This window comes from Strongylocentrotus purpuratus, unplaced genomic scaffold (assembly GCF_000002235.5).
Source record: "Strongylocentrotus purpuratus isolate Spur 01 unplaced genomic scaffold, Spur_5.0 spur5_scaffold_1, whole genome shotgun sequence".
In the NCBI taxonomy this organism is placed as follows: Eukaryota; Metazoa; Echinodermata; class Echinoidea; order Camarodonta; family Strongylocentrotidae; genus Strongylocentrotus; species Strongylocentrotus purpuratus.
In genome coordinates, this window is record NW_022145594.1 from 27,500,933 (window position 1) to 27,516,876 (window position 15,944).

Consider the following 15,944-nt stretch of genomic DNA (forward strand, 5'->3'; position numbering starts at 1 on the left):
GGGCTTTCATGCTGGTCATATTGGTCAAATCTAAAATGGCTGCCACCTTTGAGTAAAAAAGTCAAGTGTAGTTTCAAAAGGAAAAGGGCTAGTATGATAACAGTTTATATAGTAAGGGGGTTTTCGGGATCAGAGAGTCTGATTATGATGTTGCTTGTATCAATTACAGGTCTCCTTGGGGCTGCCATGCTGGCCATATTGGCCAAATAAAAAATGGCCGCTATCCGATTTAAAGGTCAAGCGTAGTTCCAAAAGGAAAAAGACCAGTATGATAAAAGTTGATAAATTCATGGGGTTTATGGGGTGGGATAATCTGATTATAATGTTCTTTTATCAATTTTATGTCACCATCCTGTCCTAAGGCTACAATAAAGTCGATTTCCTGGTTGAAGAAGATGAGGAAAGATGCGCCAAATTCACACTTGAGTGGGTATAAATCTTGGCCTGCGCCCATCTGTTTTATCAATATGCAAACTTTCCTCTGTGAAATGCATAATAAATTCGTTTTCGAGCGTTGGCAAGGAAAATAGAAAAACAGTAGAAACAGACAATGAATAAAGAAATGAACAGCCTGTTCGATTTATTTTGAAGCATTATCTTTAAAAACCCGGACAGCTTTATCTTTATTATCCTTACAAAATAACATCTATAATCACTCTGTTATTCCATCACAGAGTGATTATAGACGTTATTAATCACTCTGAGATTGAAAAAAATACCATTACGAATTGCATTATGTAACGTCTAGACATAAAGGTCGAATCTCAACTTTATTTTTCTTATTCTTCTTTTACATTTCAAAGCGTTGCATGGGATCTTAATCCTGTTTTTTCTACATACATCAATGCCCCCATTGAAGCATTCTTTGAATCTGGTCACGCTTCGAAAAGTTCGTGGCTTAGCATTTTGCTTAGACTGTTGATGATCAAAATAAAGAAAGCACCTTTTATAGATCAGGAAGAGTGTGAAGAAAGCACACAGTAGGAGCAGTGCAATTTAAATATCAAGGGATGGATTAGAGTTTATTTCTAAAATGAAATGAAAGGGCATTTTATTTTCAAAGGGTCCTTTTACTTCATTTAAGAAATAACCTCTCTTTGTATCTTAGAGACACTTTCTCTTGGAAGTCAAATAAACTCGAGAGCATCCTGGGGCTCCGCCCCGGAACCGTTGGTAGGGGCTCTTACAGGCCCCTAAAGCTGTGCCATATTGTACGGATCCATTAGAAAGCTAAATAAGCCCAATAAATAATTTGTTATATATATATATATATATATACATACATATTTAAGATATATATATATAATTCTCCTATGCAAACTTCCTCTGTGAAATGCATAATAAATTCGTTTTCGAGGGTTGGCAATGAAAATAGATAAATAGTAGAAACAGACCATGAATAAAGAAATAAACAGCTTGCTCGATTTGTTTTGAAGCATTATCTTTAAAAACCCGGACAGCTTTATCTTTATTATCCTTACAAAAAACGTCTATAATCACTCTGTTATTCCATCACAGAGTGATTATAGACGTTATTAATCACTCTGAGATGGAATAAAATACCAATACGAATTGTATTATGCAACGTCTAGACATAAAGGTCGAATCTCAACTTTATTTTTCTTATTCTTCTTTAACATTTCGAAGCGTTGCATGGGATCTTAATCCTGTTTTTTCTACATACATCAATGCCCCCCATTGAAGCATTCTTTGAATCTGGTCACGCTTCGAAAAGTTCGTGGCCTAGCATTTTGCTTAGACTGTTGATGATCAAAATAAAGAAAGCACCCTTTATAGATCAGGAAGAGTGTGAAGAAAGCACACAGTAGGAGCAGTGCAATTTAAATATCAAGGGATGGTTAGAGTTTATTTCTAAAATGAAATGAAAGGGCATTTTATTTTCAAAGGGTCCTTTTACTTCATTTAAGAAATAACCTCTCTTTGTATCTTAGAGATACTTTCTCTTGGAAGTCAAATAAACTCGAGAGCATCCTGGGGCTCCGCCCCGGAACCGTTGGTAGGGGCTCTTACGGGCCCCTAAAGCTGTGCCATATTGCACGGATCCATTAGAAAGCTAAATAAGCCCAATAAATAATTTGTTTATATATATATATATATATATATATATATATATATATATATATATATATATACATATTTAAGATATATATATATAATTCTCCTATGCAAACTTCCTCTGTGAAATGCATAATAAATTCGTTTTCGAGGGTTGGCAATGAAAATAGATAAATAGTATAAACAGACCATGAATAAAGAAATAAACAGCTTGCTCGATTTGTTTTGAAGCATTATCTTTAAAAACCCGGACAGCTTTATCTTTATTATCCTTACAAAAAACGTCTATAATCACTCTGTTATTCCATCACAGAGTGATTATAGACGTTATTAATCACTCTGAGATGGAATAAAATACCAATACGAATTGCATTTGCAACGTCTAGACATAAAGGTCGAATCTCAACTTTATTTTTCTTATTCTTCTTTAACATTTCAAAGCGTTGCATGGGATCTTAATCCTATTTTTTCTACATACATCAATGCCCCCATTGAAGCATTCTTTGAATCTGGTCACGCTTCGAAAAGTTCGTGGCCTAGCATTTTGATTAGACTGTTGATGATCAAATAAAGAAAGCACCCTTTATAGATCAGGAATAGTGTGAAGAAAGCACACAGTAGGAGCAGTGCAATTTAAATATCAAGAGATGGATTAGAGTTTATTTCTAAAATGAAATGAAAGGGCATTTTATTTTCAAGAGTCCTTTTACTTCATTTAAGAAATAACCTCTCTTTGTATCTTAGAGACACTTTCTCTTGAAAGTCAAATAAACTCGAGAGCATCCTGGGGCTCCGCCCGGAACCCTTGGTAGGGGCTCTTCCAGGCCCCTAAAGCTGTGCCATATTGTACGGATCCATAAGAAAGCAAAATAATTTGTATAACATATTTATAGATATATATATATATATATAGTTCTCCTATGCAAAATTTCCTCTGTGAAATGAATAATAAATTCGTTTTCGAGGGTTGGCAATGAAAATAGATAAACAGTAGAAACCGACCATGAATAAAGAAATAAACAGCTTGTTCGATTCTTTTGAAGCATTATCTTCAAAAAACAGGACAGCTTAACCTGTATTATCCTTAAAAACAATCTCGCTTACATTCTTTTGTAACTAGTCAGGTTTGGCGCATTTAAAACTCAATGATCTATTACATTAAATTAATCATTAAGAATCATTAAACATAATCATTGAATAACAAAGTAATATTTTGATATTTGCACTAACCTAGACAATTTTGATTGAATGTTTAAACTTTGAAACGCTACTATTACGACTACTCATATTATCGCTTATTTAGGAGCGCTAAAAACAAAAGTACCATAGCTTTTACAAAATCGCAGAATTCGAAGAGAAACTTAAAATGTCTACGTTATCAATTGACATACCATTACAATCAATTTCGGCGATGGCACTCTCTTTTTAAGATATTGGCACACAAAATGTGGACAGTTCGTGCTGCAATCTAATTATAAACCTTTAGTTCAGTCAGGAATCACATGACGTGTACAAAAGTGTTCGACAGCCCCCCCCCCCCCCACTGTCAATAATAATAATAATGATAATAAATAAATAAATATAAAAAAATTGCTTATTCACCGGCTGGCTGAGTCGCCGCTAACTATTTTCTCACGTATTAGCCCCCCCCCCCCCACTCTTGCCGCCGATTGGATCCGCCACTGTGTAAGTCCCCTCCTATGGGAAATTCGATAATCTTGACACGCAAGGGGGACTCGCACCACGAAGAATATATAGACAGTTTTATAGTGTTTCTGTTAATAGGCCTACTAGATAAATTGGCTTGACTAAATAAATCAGTAATATCATTTAAAACCAAATTTAATGAAAGTTATATTTCGTCTTCAATAATCGTTAACGGCAAAGTGAAATTAATAAATATAATATTCATTTATTCAGCCTAATCAATGCTTGACTCAATAAATTTAAATTGTAGTTTGCTTTATTTTAAATTGTGAATGACTTAATAGGCCTGCAAGATAGATTGGCTTGACTAAATAAAGTAAAAATCCATTAAACGCGCGCTTTGGTGGATACAATTTTGGAAGTTAGGAAATGTTTTTTCAGAGTAAAAAGTGTCCATGGATCCGAGTCCCTGGGGACTCGGATCACGATAATGCGGAAATACTTTACCGATGATCAGATTCCAAGTAAAGTTTACTATAAAGAACCAATTCCGACATTCGGAAATGATTTTCGGTGACTGAACTTCGAACTTCTAAGACGTCAGTGCAGGACGAAACTAATACATTATGAAATCTAGAACTATGAAATTACCATGTCGAATAAAGGAATGTTTCTTACTGCACGTTAAGTTTTTTTTTAATGTGATTATTTTGACATTTTCCCGACTACCAACTTCACATAAAATGTTTCATAGGAATACAAACGTTAGTAACTCTATACATGATAGGAATACACAAGTTGTTTTTGTTAATTCTGCGCTAATTCCCCCCTCCCCCTCCCCCTTATGAATCAAATCGTACCTCTGTTTGGGTCGAGTTCGCATTATAGGAGTGCAAGTTCTCTGTAGCAGATATCCGTTGTCCGATTTATTGAAGCCGAGAGTTGCAAGTGTACATTTGAGTCATAGCATTAGCTATGTAAATGTTAATGTGATATATGGTTCGTTCTTGATTTGACTTTCACTTTAAAGGTTGAAGGTTCGAATTCCAACCCGTCACCAACGTCCTTTGACAGGACATTAATCCATATTTGCCAAACCCAACCAAAGGGGAAAATGGATACCTAGTAATTGATGGGGTTAGGCCTATTATACATTCAGAACCTGAAGAAATAACAGTATAGTTAATCTGTTGTGATGTGTAAATCAGAACCAATTCGTACTAAATATTCGTATAAGTTTTTGTAAATATTATTTGTTCCTGTTATCCTCCTGCACTGATGTAGGCTTTTCGGAGCAATTATCTCGTATTGGGTCTTCTAACTATGTATGTAGGCCTGATAGAAACAGAGAGAGAGAGAGAGAGAGAGAGACAGAGAGGGGGGGGGGGGGGAAGAGAGAGATTGAGAGAGAGAGAGAGCAAGACGAAGAGGGTATTTTAAAATACTGAGAGCAAGAAGGGGAGGAATGACTGCATTGATGATAAGAGGTAGGAGCGTGACGAGAAAAATAAAGGAAAGGAGAAGATTAAACGTGATATCCTGCCATCTGTCTGCAGTAAAAGAAAGTGTCATGCAGCTCCACTTTATGTTAACGGTCTTGAGATGGCGCTGTTCATTCTTGATAGGCTGCTTGGTGAACATTTTCGTCTGCAACCATCACTTTTTCCCCATTGGTCCCTCCTCTTTTGACTTGTTATCCATGTTATCTGCTTTCTCTTTTGCATCATTAGGAAGTATTAGATTTGCACGACGAGAACGTGGACTGCAAAGTGAGTAATCCTGTTAAGGCAATGTGACGTCCTTTTAAAGTGACTTGGTTACATTGTTAAAGGTTGATGAAAAAATTGCTTAATTTTTTGTATAAAATGTTACTTATTATATTCCACATACTAAGAATCGTGCGCTACGATTGGTCAAAAGTAAATCACGTGATGAAAGATAGTTCGCCCATCATTGATGGGAGAAGCGAAAAGTTCGTTACACTGTGTAGATAGTAGTACTATCTACACAGTGCAACGCACTTTAATTGTATACGCTGCGTATTGCCCTCCTCTTTAAGCGCTTTTAGTGTTAGTACGCGAACTTTGGCCACGCGCGAATTATAGTCGCACCACCATACTGCATGCACTGTACGTATCGTACACCGTTTGCTAGCTTTTAATTGATGACTTGTTGCTTTAAAATGACGGAAGAAGTGAAATGTTTCTGATGTGGAATATAAAGCAAATAATCACCTTTTGGTTTCAGGCGATGGCAAACTATCACTTCCTCGGCGATCTGAATGTATACGCTTCGGAAAGATAGCTACATCCAGATCGCCTCGGAAGTGAGAGTTTGTCCCATCACCTTCACCAACGGTAGTTATTTGCTTACTATAATTCCTACTACTGTACTAACCCTCTGACATGCACAAAATCCTGAAAAAATTCTTAAACCACGTCGATGTATGACACCCTCAGTGATTAACATTAAATTCTCCCAACCATTTTTGAATTTTCCCAACCGTTTTTCCATTAAAAAAAAGACATAAAACAGGCTATACAAAATCTATCAACACTTAAATGTCTGGAATGGAATGTAGAGCCATTGTATTGCTTTGTGACGATTTCTATTCACCTAAAATGTAAATTAAATGTAATAATATAGTTGGGAGAATTAAGGAATCGATCAGATCAGTTTTTCCCAATTTGTACCATGAATAATGGTCCGTTTTCACTCAAATTTTTAGATTATCTTTAATTTTACATCTAGCATTGAAGTCACTACCTTAGCACCACTATCTCTCATCTAAACAATGTTACAAAGTCCCTTTAAGGCACTGGCAGTGACGTCACATTGCTTTAAAAGGGTGTCACACGTACAAGCAATCCACGTTCTCGTCGTGCAAATCTAAAAGTCCCTATTAATGACCCACACCTTCGCTTTTCTCATTTCATCTTCCAACGCGTGTGGCATGTTACTAAGTGCTTTATAGGTCTTGCATATTATTAATATCAATATCTTGTAACGGAAGAAGGAATGCAATCTCAATAGTATTGAATAAGGATATTCCTTATTATGTTGTGTACATGTAATTTGCGCTTGAATTTCACCATAATGATAGGCCTACAGTATAATCTCTTTCTCTCTCCCTCCCCCTCTCTCTCTCTCTCTCCATATCTATCTCTATCTCTCTCTCTCTCTCTCCACGTATATTAAGCAAATAATTACCGTTGGTGAAGGTGATGGGACAAACTATCTGGGTGTAGCTATCTTTCCGATGCGAAGCTGAGGAAAGATAGCGTATATATTCTGATCGACGAGGAAGTGATAGTTCGCCATCGCCTGAAACCAAAAGGTGATTGTTTGCTTTATATTCCACATCTAAAATAATTTAACTACAAAAAGAAAAGGACGTGTATGCATCTACATAAAAGACACCTAGGCTCAAAATCACACCAAAAAAGTTAAAAGTTTAACCCAACTCCTTGAGGGTACGGTGCGCGCATGTGTTTTCTTCAATTGCGCTCATTAGTAATGCGCGCTTAACTACGCCTGTTTTAGTGCGCTTTTGGATAATCTTCAGTGAGAGTGCATTGCACTGTGTAAATAGTATCTCTATCTTCATCAGTGAAAGTGCGTTGCACTGTGTAGATAGTAGTACTATCTACACAGTGTAATGAACTCTTTGCTTCTCCCATCAATAATGGGCGAACTTCTTTCATCACATGATTTACTTTTGACTAATCGTACAGCGAGATTCTTAGTATGTGGAATATAACTCTTTTTATATACCTACCTATCTATGCAGCTATAACATTTATATATCTATCTATCCTTTTTTCTCTCCCTCTTGCAATATTTTGGTTTCATACTTTTTCTGTCTCTGTCTAGTGTATGTTTATTACTTTTTTGTATCATTGTGCCACTAGTTTCATTGAGTAAACTTACACTCAATACGCCCTCCTTTTTATGTTTTGTTGTTGCGACATTTACTATGCTAAGTTAAATGTGCTTATACTCAAATTCATGATGCGTGAAATGAGAGAAAAAAAATACATATTCCATAAAAATTAACATTTAATATATACCTTATGAGTTAGCATAGAAACATGGATCAGCAGTGTAACACTTTAGAGAGATGAAAAGAGCAACATGCAATAATATTGTCGGTAAATAATAATGTTTGAATATCTGTTACCCATGAAATAATTTGCAATATTTGTTCTGCTTGAACATTAAATCATTCAGCAGATATTAAATGTATAACGAAGAAACGATAATAGCTAAATACGATAATATAGACTATTCCAAGAATCTAATGTTATGTTGTTCCCATACATAGACATTTAAATACCCTATGGCTATGTGTAAGCCAATATAAAGATGAGAACAGCAACATGAAACAATACAGTTACATTGTATGAAAAAGAAGAACAATTAAGATAAGGTCACTTTTTTAAGGTCAGCCATTGGCATATTTTTTTTTTTTTTTTTTTTTTTTGGGGGGGGGGGGACATTAAAAAAAAAGGGGGGGGGGGCTTGGTTCCGAATTACACACATAAACAAAATTAAAGGGGGGGTTAACCCACCCCCTCCCCCCCCCCCTCCCCAAAACCCCTGCGTACGCGCCTGACCACCACCACCAAACACACGGACGCATATATACACGAACAACCCAACCACCACACCACAATCACAAAAATACTACCACCCAATCTTTTTATTCGGAGGATGAACCACCGCTCCTGACTCAATCCGAAGAAAAAAAATCAATAATATAGGTGCTTCATCGATATTTGATGTGAAATAGTTTTCAGGGCTAAATATCTCAAGCTAAGAAGCAATTCAATTTAAATTCCACTAAATTATGGATAATTACATTTGATTCAAATTAGAGAAAGTTATTTGTGACACATGCATTTACGCAATAAGAGCTTTCATAGGTCAGAATTATGGTGCCAAGAAATGGACCCTGTTTCATAAAACTTGATATCAATATCATTAACAAGTTACAAGCTACTGTTATAAGCTCCTGAAATCAAGACATCTGATTGGCTGAGAGCAAATTTGTCATAGAAATGTTGCATTTTTTATAGATAAAAAAAATTATGAAACGGGTCCCTGTTCCCCTTCCAAGTTTGGCCAAACTCTGTATTAAATGGGCTTGTATCATCTGCATGGATGGGGATGGATCTCAACACGTTCTTACTGCTTGAAAATAAACATTGAGAGAACGACATTTAGGATCGAGGCAACAGCAAAGGCGTAACTAGCACCAAGCCCTGCAGCCGAGGACACCAGATCACAGTCGCGCGGTGTAGTATTGTCTGCGAGAGGGGAAGGCGGCATGCAGTTTTCGGCGCCGTCACAGACGCAGAGGGTAACGCCAGAGATGCTCTCGAAAGTCAAGTCATCTCCATCTGACATCACGGCCAGCGAATCAGCCGCTTTCAAGTACTCTTCCGCACTTGCTTTGTCGAGGCATGCATCTCCCTGGGGGATCAAGGAAGCACCTTCTAGGGATGCACATCCACGTTGCTCCTTCGTCAGCATCACGTTAGGCCCTACATTTAAAATCAGATTAGATATGACGATATATAATTATAATAACGACAACTTATAGTTATAGTTAAAATCAAGTAAACTTTTATTTCGCAGGTAAGAATATATACAGTGAAAATAGTTTACAGATGGCATCTTCTCTAAAGAGCAAACGATTGCCTACCGACGTGCTTATCGAAATGATATTTGTTAATATACTGAGATGTTCATTGTATACGCCATTTAAATGAGACATGGCGCGCGAGGCATCATTTACCTGACGTAATGTTGCGTCACCGAGTTCTTTTGTTGCTATGTGAGGGTATAGGCTTGTTATGATCTTTCATCGAAAACAGGATATAAACTAGGGCGGGATTTGTTGGTGTACATGTTAATACACGACAAATGCGCGCAACAAAGGACGTGCGCGTATTTACTTAGACACGAATGTGAAGTATATCCATAAGTTACATTTGACGTCATCAGAAGAAAAGAAAAACAGCCGTGGTTTTGGAACGTCACACTTGAACGAGCTTTAACAGCTTCAAAAGAAGAACATAGTAGACATTTCACTGACACTGCGTTCAACTTCTAGTACTAGCGTCTTGGTGATGCCTGTACAAGTCTGATCAACAGAGTCAATAACGCAATCGAAATGACGCCTCGTATTATTGGCTACGCTAATCAGGAACATGTTATTAATGACAAGTTACAATACATGTTATAAGCTATTGCAACCCTTGTATTCGATTGGTTGAGAGTAAAGAATGTGAACCCAAATGATGTTTCAGGCATTAGTTCAATACTAAGTTACCGCTATTTATTTTTTAGCATTCGTTTTACGATGTCATCCACACATGTTGCGCCAATGACTGCGCCAGTCGTTGACGTAACCCTGCGTCAACAATGACGCCTCGTGCGCAGTGCAAGTCGATGGTGACACTCACCTGAGTCACGGCTATAGGAGGCGTTGACTTCCACTGAGATACAGCTTGATACGCCAGCGGGACACGTCACACTGGTCGGGTTATCTGAACAGGAGGGAATTCCCTTATCGGCAGCGATGGCAACATCACTCTCCGAAGTTATATCCATGCATGTGACACACGTTATAGCACTGCCTGGTTCTGTTAAACAACACAATGAAGTTAAGTAGCAGGTTAGCACTGACATGTGTCAACTTCCATGTACCGGTGTGTACGATACACAAGCTTATGAGGAAAACAAAATTATCTGTGCACGAAATATGGAGAGAATCTCGTCCAACAGTAGGGTTTTTCCATCCCCCTAATCCAGCGTTGCCAATTTCAAAATTGATTTCCTTGCTTTTTATTTCTGGGAATTGTGAAAAAAGTATTATAGAAGTTAGACGGAAGTTTTGGGCTATTCCTCATATAATACGCCATTTGTATTATTGTAATCATTATTATTTTAATGATTATTATCATTATTATTATAATTATTATTATCATTATTCTTATTATTATTTGTAATATTAGTAGTAGTAGTACTACTACTACTACTACCAGTAGTAGAAGTAGAAATATTAGTAGCAGTGGTAGTAGTATGTATTCAATTATTCATCGAGTTATTAATTTCTTCTCCTCTTTTTATTCTTTATCGTTCTTCTTCCTTTTCTTCTACTTCCTTCTTCTTTCTTCTTCTTTCTTATTTGCCTTCTTCTTCTTCTCATTTTAAACAGTAAGTACGAACATGCATCATTCTACAAATTAACAGCAACAACATTCAACGAACGCCGAAATTCTCTCAGATAAAGTTTGGTCTAGAGAGGAACTTCTCTGAGCTCCATGGATATTGACCCTAGGGCCCGAATGTGCGCGCGTGTCGCAACTTTTACTCTCAATACGCCATGGTGCAGCTGCTATTTACCTGGGGCGGGCTCAGTCATCGGAACGACCGGTGAGGGCGGGGTCGGAGCGACCGGTGAGGGCGGGGTACACAAATCCTCGCTATCGCACACACAAACGCTGAGGCTGGAATTCAGGTACATCGCACGAAGGTGGGTAGGAAGCACGGTTACTGGGTCTGGCAAACCTGCTCGGATAATTTCGACTGACGCATCGTCTAGGCATACGTCTCCAGCCGGGATCAACTGGCTATACTGCGCGGGGATGCATTCTCGTTCAATGTCTGTCAGGATGATGAGTCCTTCTGCAAACCGATACATTAGACCACGTTATATTGAGGACGATGATGACTATAATTATAATTAGCATAATGATAATAATGATAATGATCGTGATAAATAACATAATTAGGTTTATTTCCTCTGCCCCCAAACCAAAAAAAATTTAAACACAATACATGTATGTCTTAAATCTTGATTTGAGTGATCTTTGAGATGGTCTTACGCAACGTCCAAGTGGTTATCTCATCAACTCAGCTCTCAATTAACATAAGAAAAAGAGGATTTTGGAGGTCCGATGGTCATCGATTAGACAGTGTGTGTTATATAAAGAGCGCAGGTAGCTATAAGTAGTGCAACAGGCCTTTAAAGGTCTTTGCCATGAAACGTGTGACATCTTAATCGCAATCTACCTCTTGAGGTTTCGTACATGAGTTCATAGCAAAGCTCGTAAGTTTTTAAAGGCCTCATCGTTATAGTTTCTTTGCTTGTTTTGTTTCTGAAATATCAATTATAGTTTGTTCTTACCTGTCTCATGCATGAAGTAAAACTTGAAGATCATTGTCCCGCAGCTGGCATTGCCTTTGCAATCTGACTCGGTAGGCTTATTACATGAGCTTACAGCCATAGTTGATATGTTCAAAGCCTCATTGTTGGTTGAATATACCGATTGACAATGGTTACAGGTTAGAGCCTCCCCTGCATTTAGAAAAAGGAACAAAGTAAGTTTGTTTTTCCCCTGGATGTTACTTTATCTCTTTAAACCGCTGACAATTGATTACAGGGACCTTTCGTTTCCTTTAGGTATTAATGGGTTAACAAATCCTTTTTTTTTTAAATAAAAAAAGAAAATATATATTTATAATCGTTGACCAAAATATGCTTGAACCTCATGTCTGAAAAGTACATCGGGCCAGTTTCATGCACTGCCTTCCATGTTCATGAAATAATTGTTGATTCATGTCTTTGTTTTAAAAGAAGCCAGTGTAGTACAATCAGTGTAGGAATTATTACGTTGTAGAACTTTCTGCCACTTTAAAGTGCACGTGCTGGCTGTAGCATTCTGAGCATAATGTTATATTTCATATTGTACTGTATTATATATTATATTATATCATATTATATAATGTTATTCCACGAATGCTTAAGCGCCCTATTATTGGAGCTCAGCTACGGTCGTGGTATTAATGTGATACCTTTTATTAAGTGCAGTAGAGTATACATACATATATATATATATATATATATATATATATATAGTAGCTGCACTATATTAATTTACCTATTGTAATTACTATTGTTAATACTGTATATCATATTTTTTTTCCATTTTATATTGCATTGTAGATTATATCATATGAAATTATGTATTATATGGCAATATATATTATACTATATTAGTCTAATTTGTTCACATCATACTGCATTAAATACAGGGATAAGGTAATTCCCCTGTCTAACTGAGACGACATCAAAGCATGATCAGTAAATACTTCCCAGCGTATTTGTGTATATAAGTACCAGCAAATAGTCAATTGTTAATAGTTAATTATAACGACTGTACTTTTGAAGGCCATTGTGACCGGAGAAAAAATCAACTGCAAGCTGGGGAAATCATACTGCACAGCAGGGGCGGCGATCCCAGTGAGACGATGGAGACGTCCCCCCACCCCTCATTTGTTTTTGTTTGGATATTCCGGATAAGATGATGAACTGTTCAAGCCACGAAAGTATTACAGTCTTGTTTCCACAGTTGTGTTCGCAATGCTTATTGATTGTCCACTGTAATGTATTCTTCATTTGCTTTATTATTACTGCTGACGACAGTACGTTGATGAGAAATTACCCATATTTGAGAACAAAATTTGCTAAATAAAAGGCTTCCCACATGTTACATCATTACTTCTCTATATTACATATCTATCATTGTTTTATTATGCATTCCGAAGTAAAATATCATGTATGAGACAATCTTCTTATGTGGCATGTGGAACAATAATAATAATAATAATAAAGATAGATTTATTGAGCGCATAATAAACCGAGGTTTCTCTATGCGCTTTACAAAGTAAAGTACATGCAAGTACAGGTATAGTTAAATAGTTGCAAATTAAGAGCGAAATATAAAGCAAAAACTTTCATTCAAAAACACCCCCCCCCCCAAAAAAAAAAAAAAAAAAAAAAAAAAAATGAAACATATTATTCGTTTAACATTTTCCCAACATAGTTGTTTTTGCAAACACCCCCAGATATCAGCACTTTTGCGCGAAATTCTTAACAACCATGCGTACACACAAAAACACCTGCTTTGAGACCACCTGGAAAAAAGAAGAAGAGAGTTGAATGTTCGGGGATACCCGCAGCTATCAAGTCTCCCACAAGTCAAGCAGTCGATATATTAATTTCCTCTTCAATAATATAGAGTACACTTACATCTATCATACGTCTCGTTCAGATGCTCAGCGGTAAACTGCAGCACGTTTTATTTGTTTCATTTCTATGGCAAAAAGCTAATTGGCTTCTTACTTCTGTAACTTAAAATAAAGAGCTGAATGAATACGACTTGGACTCTTTTTCTTCTTTTTGCGACGATTTACCGTGTCATTTCTGAACGGGCAATAAATCTTCAGGATTATAGCGAATCATGTAATAGATTGATTCATTTAGAGTGTAAATACATGCTGAATTCTAAACAAATAAACAAAAAATGGAATCCTAGTTCAAACGAATTCTGAAACCAGTGGATTACGGAATAATTTTTAACTGATTATTAAAGATAAAGTTGAGTTCTGGTCATGTGATTGCATTGTGAAAGAAACGGTGTGGAGACTGTCAGAAAAAGTTGATCATCTAGTATATAAGTATTCGTGTATATTGCAAGGTTCTGGAATCATCAAAATGATAAGAAATTTGGCAAAATCTTGGCAAAGTTACCAGCATTGTACACTGAATGATGTATATGGGACTACACGAACACATGGCGAAAAATTCCTACCCGGATTTTTACGATGTTTCATGTCATATTTAGAATATGAAGGCATTTGAAGAGCCATGCTTTTCAGGGAACATGTTTAATCTGATGTTCTTCCACCCTTGCATAATAACAATGATAACGCTCACAAATTATTTGTTACCTCTTTCCAGAACTCAACCTTCTCTTTAACATCCAAAAGAAGTAATTACAATTATGATTTCATTTCCATTTTTGTGGATTTTCTACATGATCTGTATCACAGGCAGTTTTGGAAACGCCCTCCTCTCCAAAAATGAAGGGGGGGGGGGGGTAAGAGAACATCGATAATTCGTTCCGTTGGGGGGGGGGGGGGTAAGGTCACCTTTTTTGGGTCACCCATAAGCACTATTTTTTTTTTTTTTTTTTTTAATTGAGGGTTTTTTCCCCTCCAAAACACAAACACAAACAAAAAATTGGGGGGGGGGGTTCGACCCCCCCCCCCTGCGTACGCGCCTCATCAGGATGATGAACGCGCTAGCGTTGGGTAGGTCAACATTTAGGATAAAGCTAACTTCTGGTCATGCGATTGCATTGTGAAAGAAAAGGTTTGGAATGGATCGGAAAAAGTTGATCATGTAGCATGTAAGTATTGATGTGTACTGCAAGGTTCTGAAGTCATACAAATCATAATAAAGTCGGCCCAATCTTGGTAAAGTAACAAGCACTGTACACAGAAAGATGTATATCGGACTACTTACCTTGATTACTTTATCTTTCTATGCTCATTACTACGCCAGTATACATTTTTTTACCAATATTGTTTGGCAAATGACATTTATTTTTAATCTTGAACATTCAGTGTAAGTCTCGTATGTTTCTTTGATAATTTTTTAATATTTTTTACCAGAACTTAAGTTTATCTTTAATCAGGTGTTACAATTTTATTCCCAATCTGACTTGAAGTTAATTTTCCCTGGTCGCTTAAAACAGTTTACAATTTCGAATACAATTGCTATAAATCAATGCATGAAGGCAGGCAGTTTTGTACATGAAATTATTAAAGGAAAACGTCAAAATAAAGCTAATTTGTAGGCAGTCAAACAAGCAACAGATATTGTATGTGAATCATTTGCTGTTCAAATATATCTTACGTAATGCATACCGAATATAAAACTGCAGCAAAGTAGCCCAACGACGATAAGTAACTTCATCTTAATTTCTGTCATGGGAGAAGGAAATAAGAGAAATTATGATTATTAATAGGTTTGGAAAAGGAGGTAATTATTCTTTATTGGAATTAAAGCGGGCAGTAAATGAAAAATTGACACTTGTATTTTTCTTCTAAAAAACGCTCTGAACACAATTTGATAAATAAATCCAATACAGTATGAATATATAATGACAATTTATTTGTCTTCCATATAGGTAAGTTGAACTTTGCATATTTTAAAAACTATTTAAGGTCTATCAAAAACCAAATAAATCAATATGAAACAAAACAAATATAAATAGAAGAACTATACAAAATAACAACCTAAATGCAAATGACCTATAAACTGGACTGAAGGTGCAGTTATATCGGAGTTCTAAAGTTCCCTC

General features: G+C 36.5%; 1 protein-coding gene across 1 annotated transcript; it reads right to left on the minus strand.

Annotated features, from left to right (window-relative positions):
* Positions 1-8,299: 8,299 nt before the first annotated feature.
* On the minus strand, positions 8,300-15,564 carry LOC105444478. Its single transcript, XM_030977937.1, has 5 exons — positions 15,508-15,564; positions 11,921-12,091; positions 11,137-11,418; positions 10,194-10,373; positions 8,300-9,269 (listed from the first exon to the last, which is right to left on the minus strand). The coding sequence occupies exons 1-5, from the start codon at positions 15,554-15,556 to the stop codon at positions 8,911-8,913; spliced, it is 1,041 nt and encodes a 346-aa protein (XP_030833797.1). The 5' UTR covers positions 15,557-15,564; the 3' UTR covers positions 8,300-8,910.
* Between the last annotated feature and the right edge of the window lie 380 nt (positions 15,565-15,944).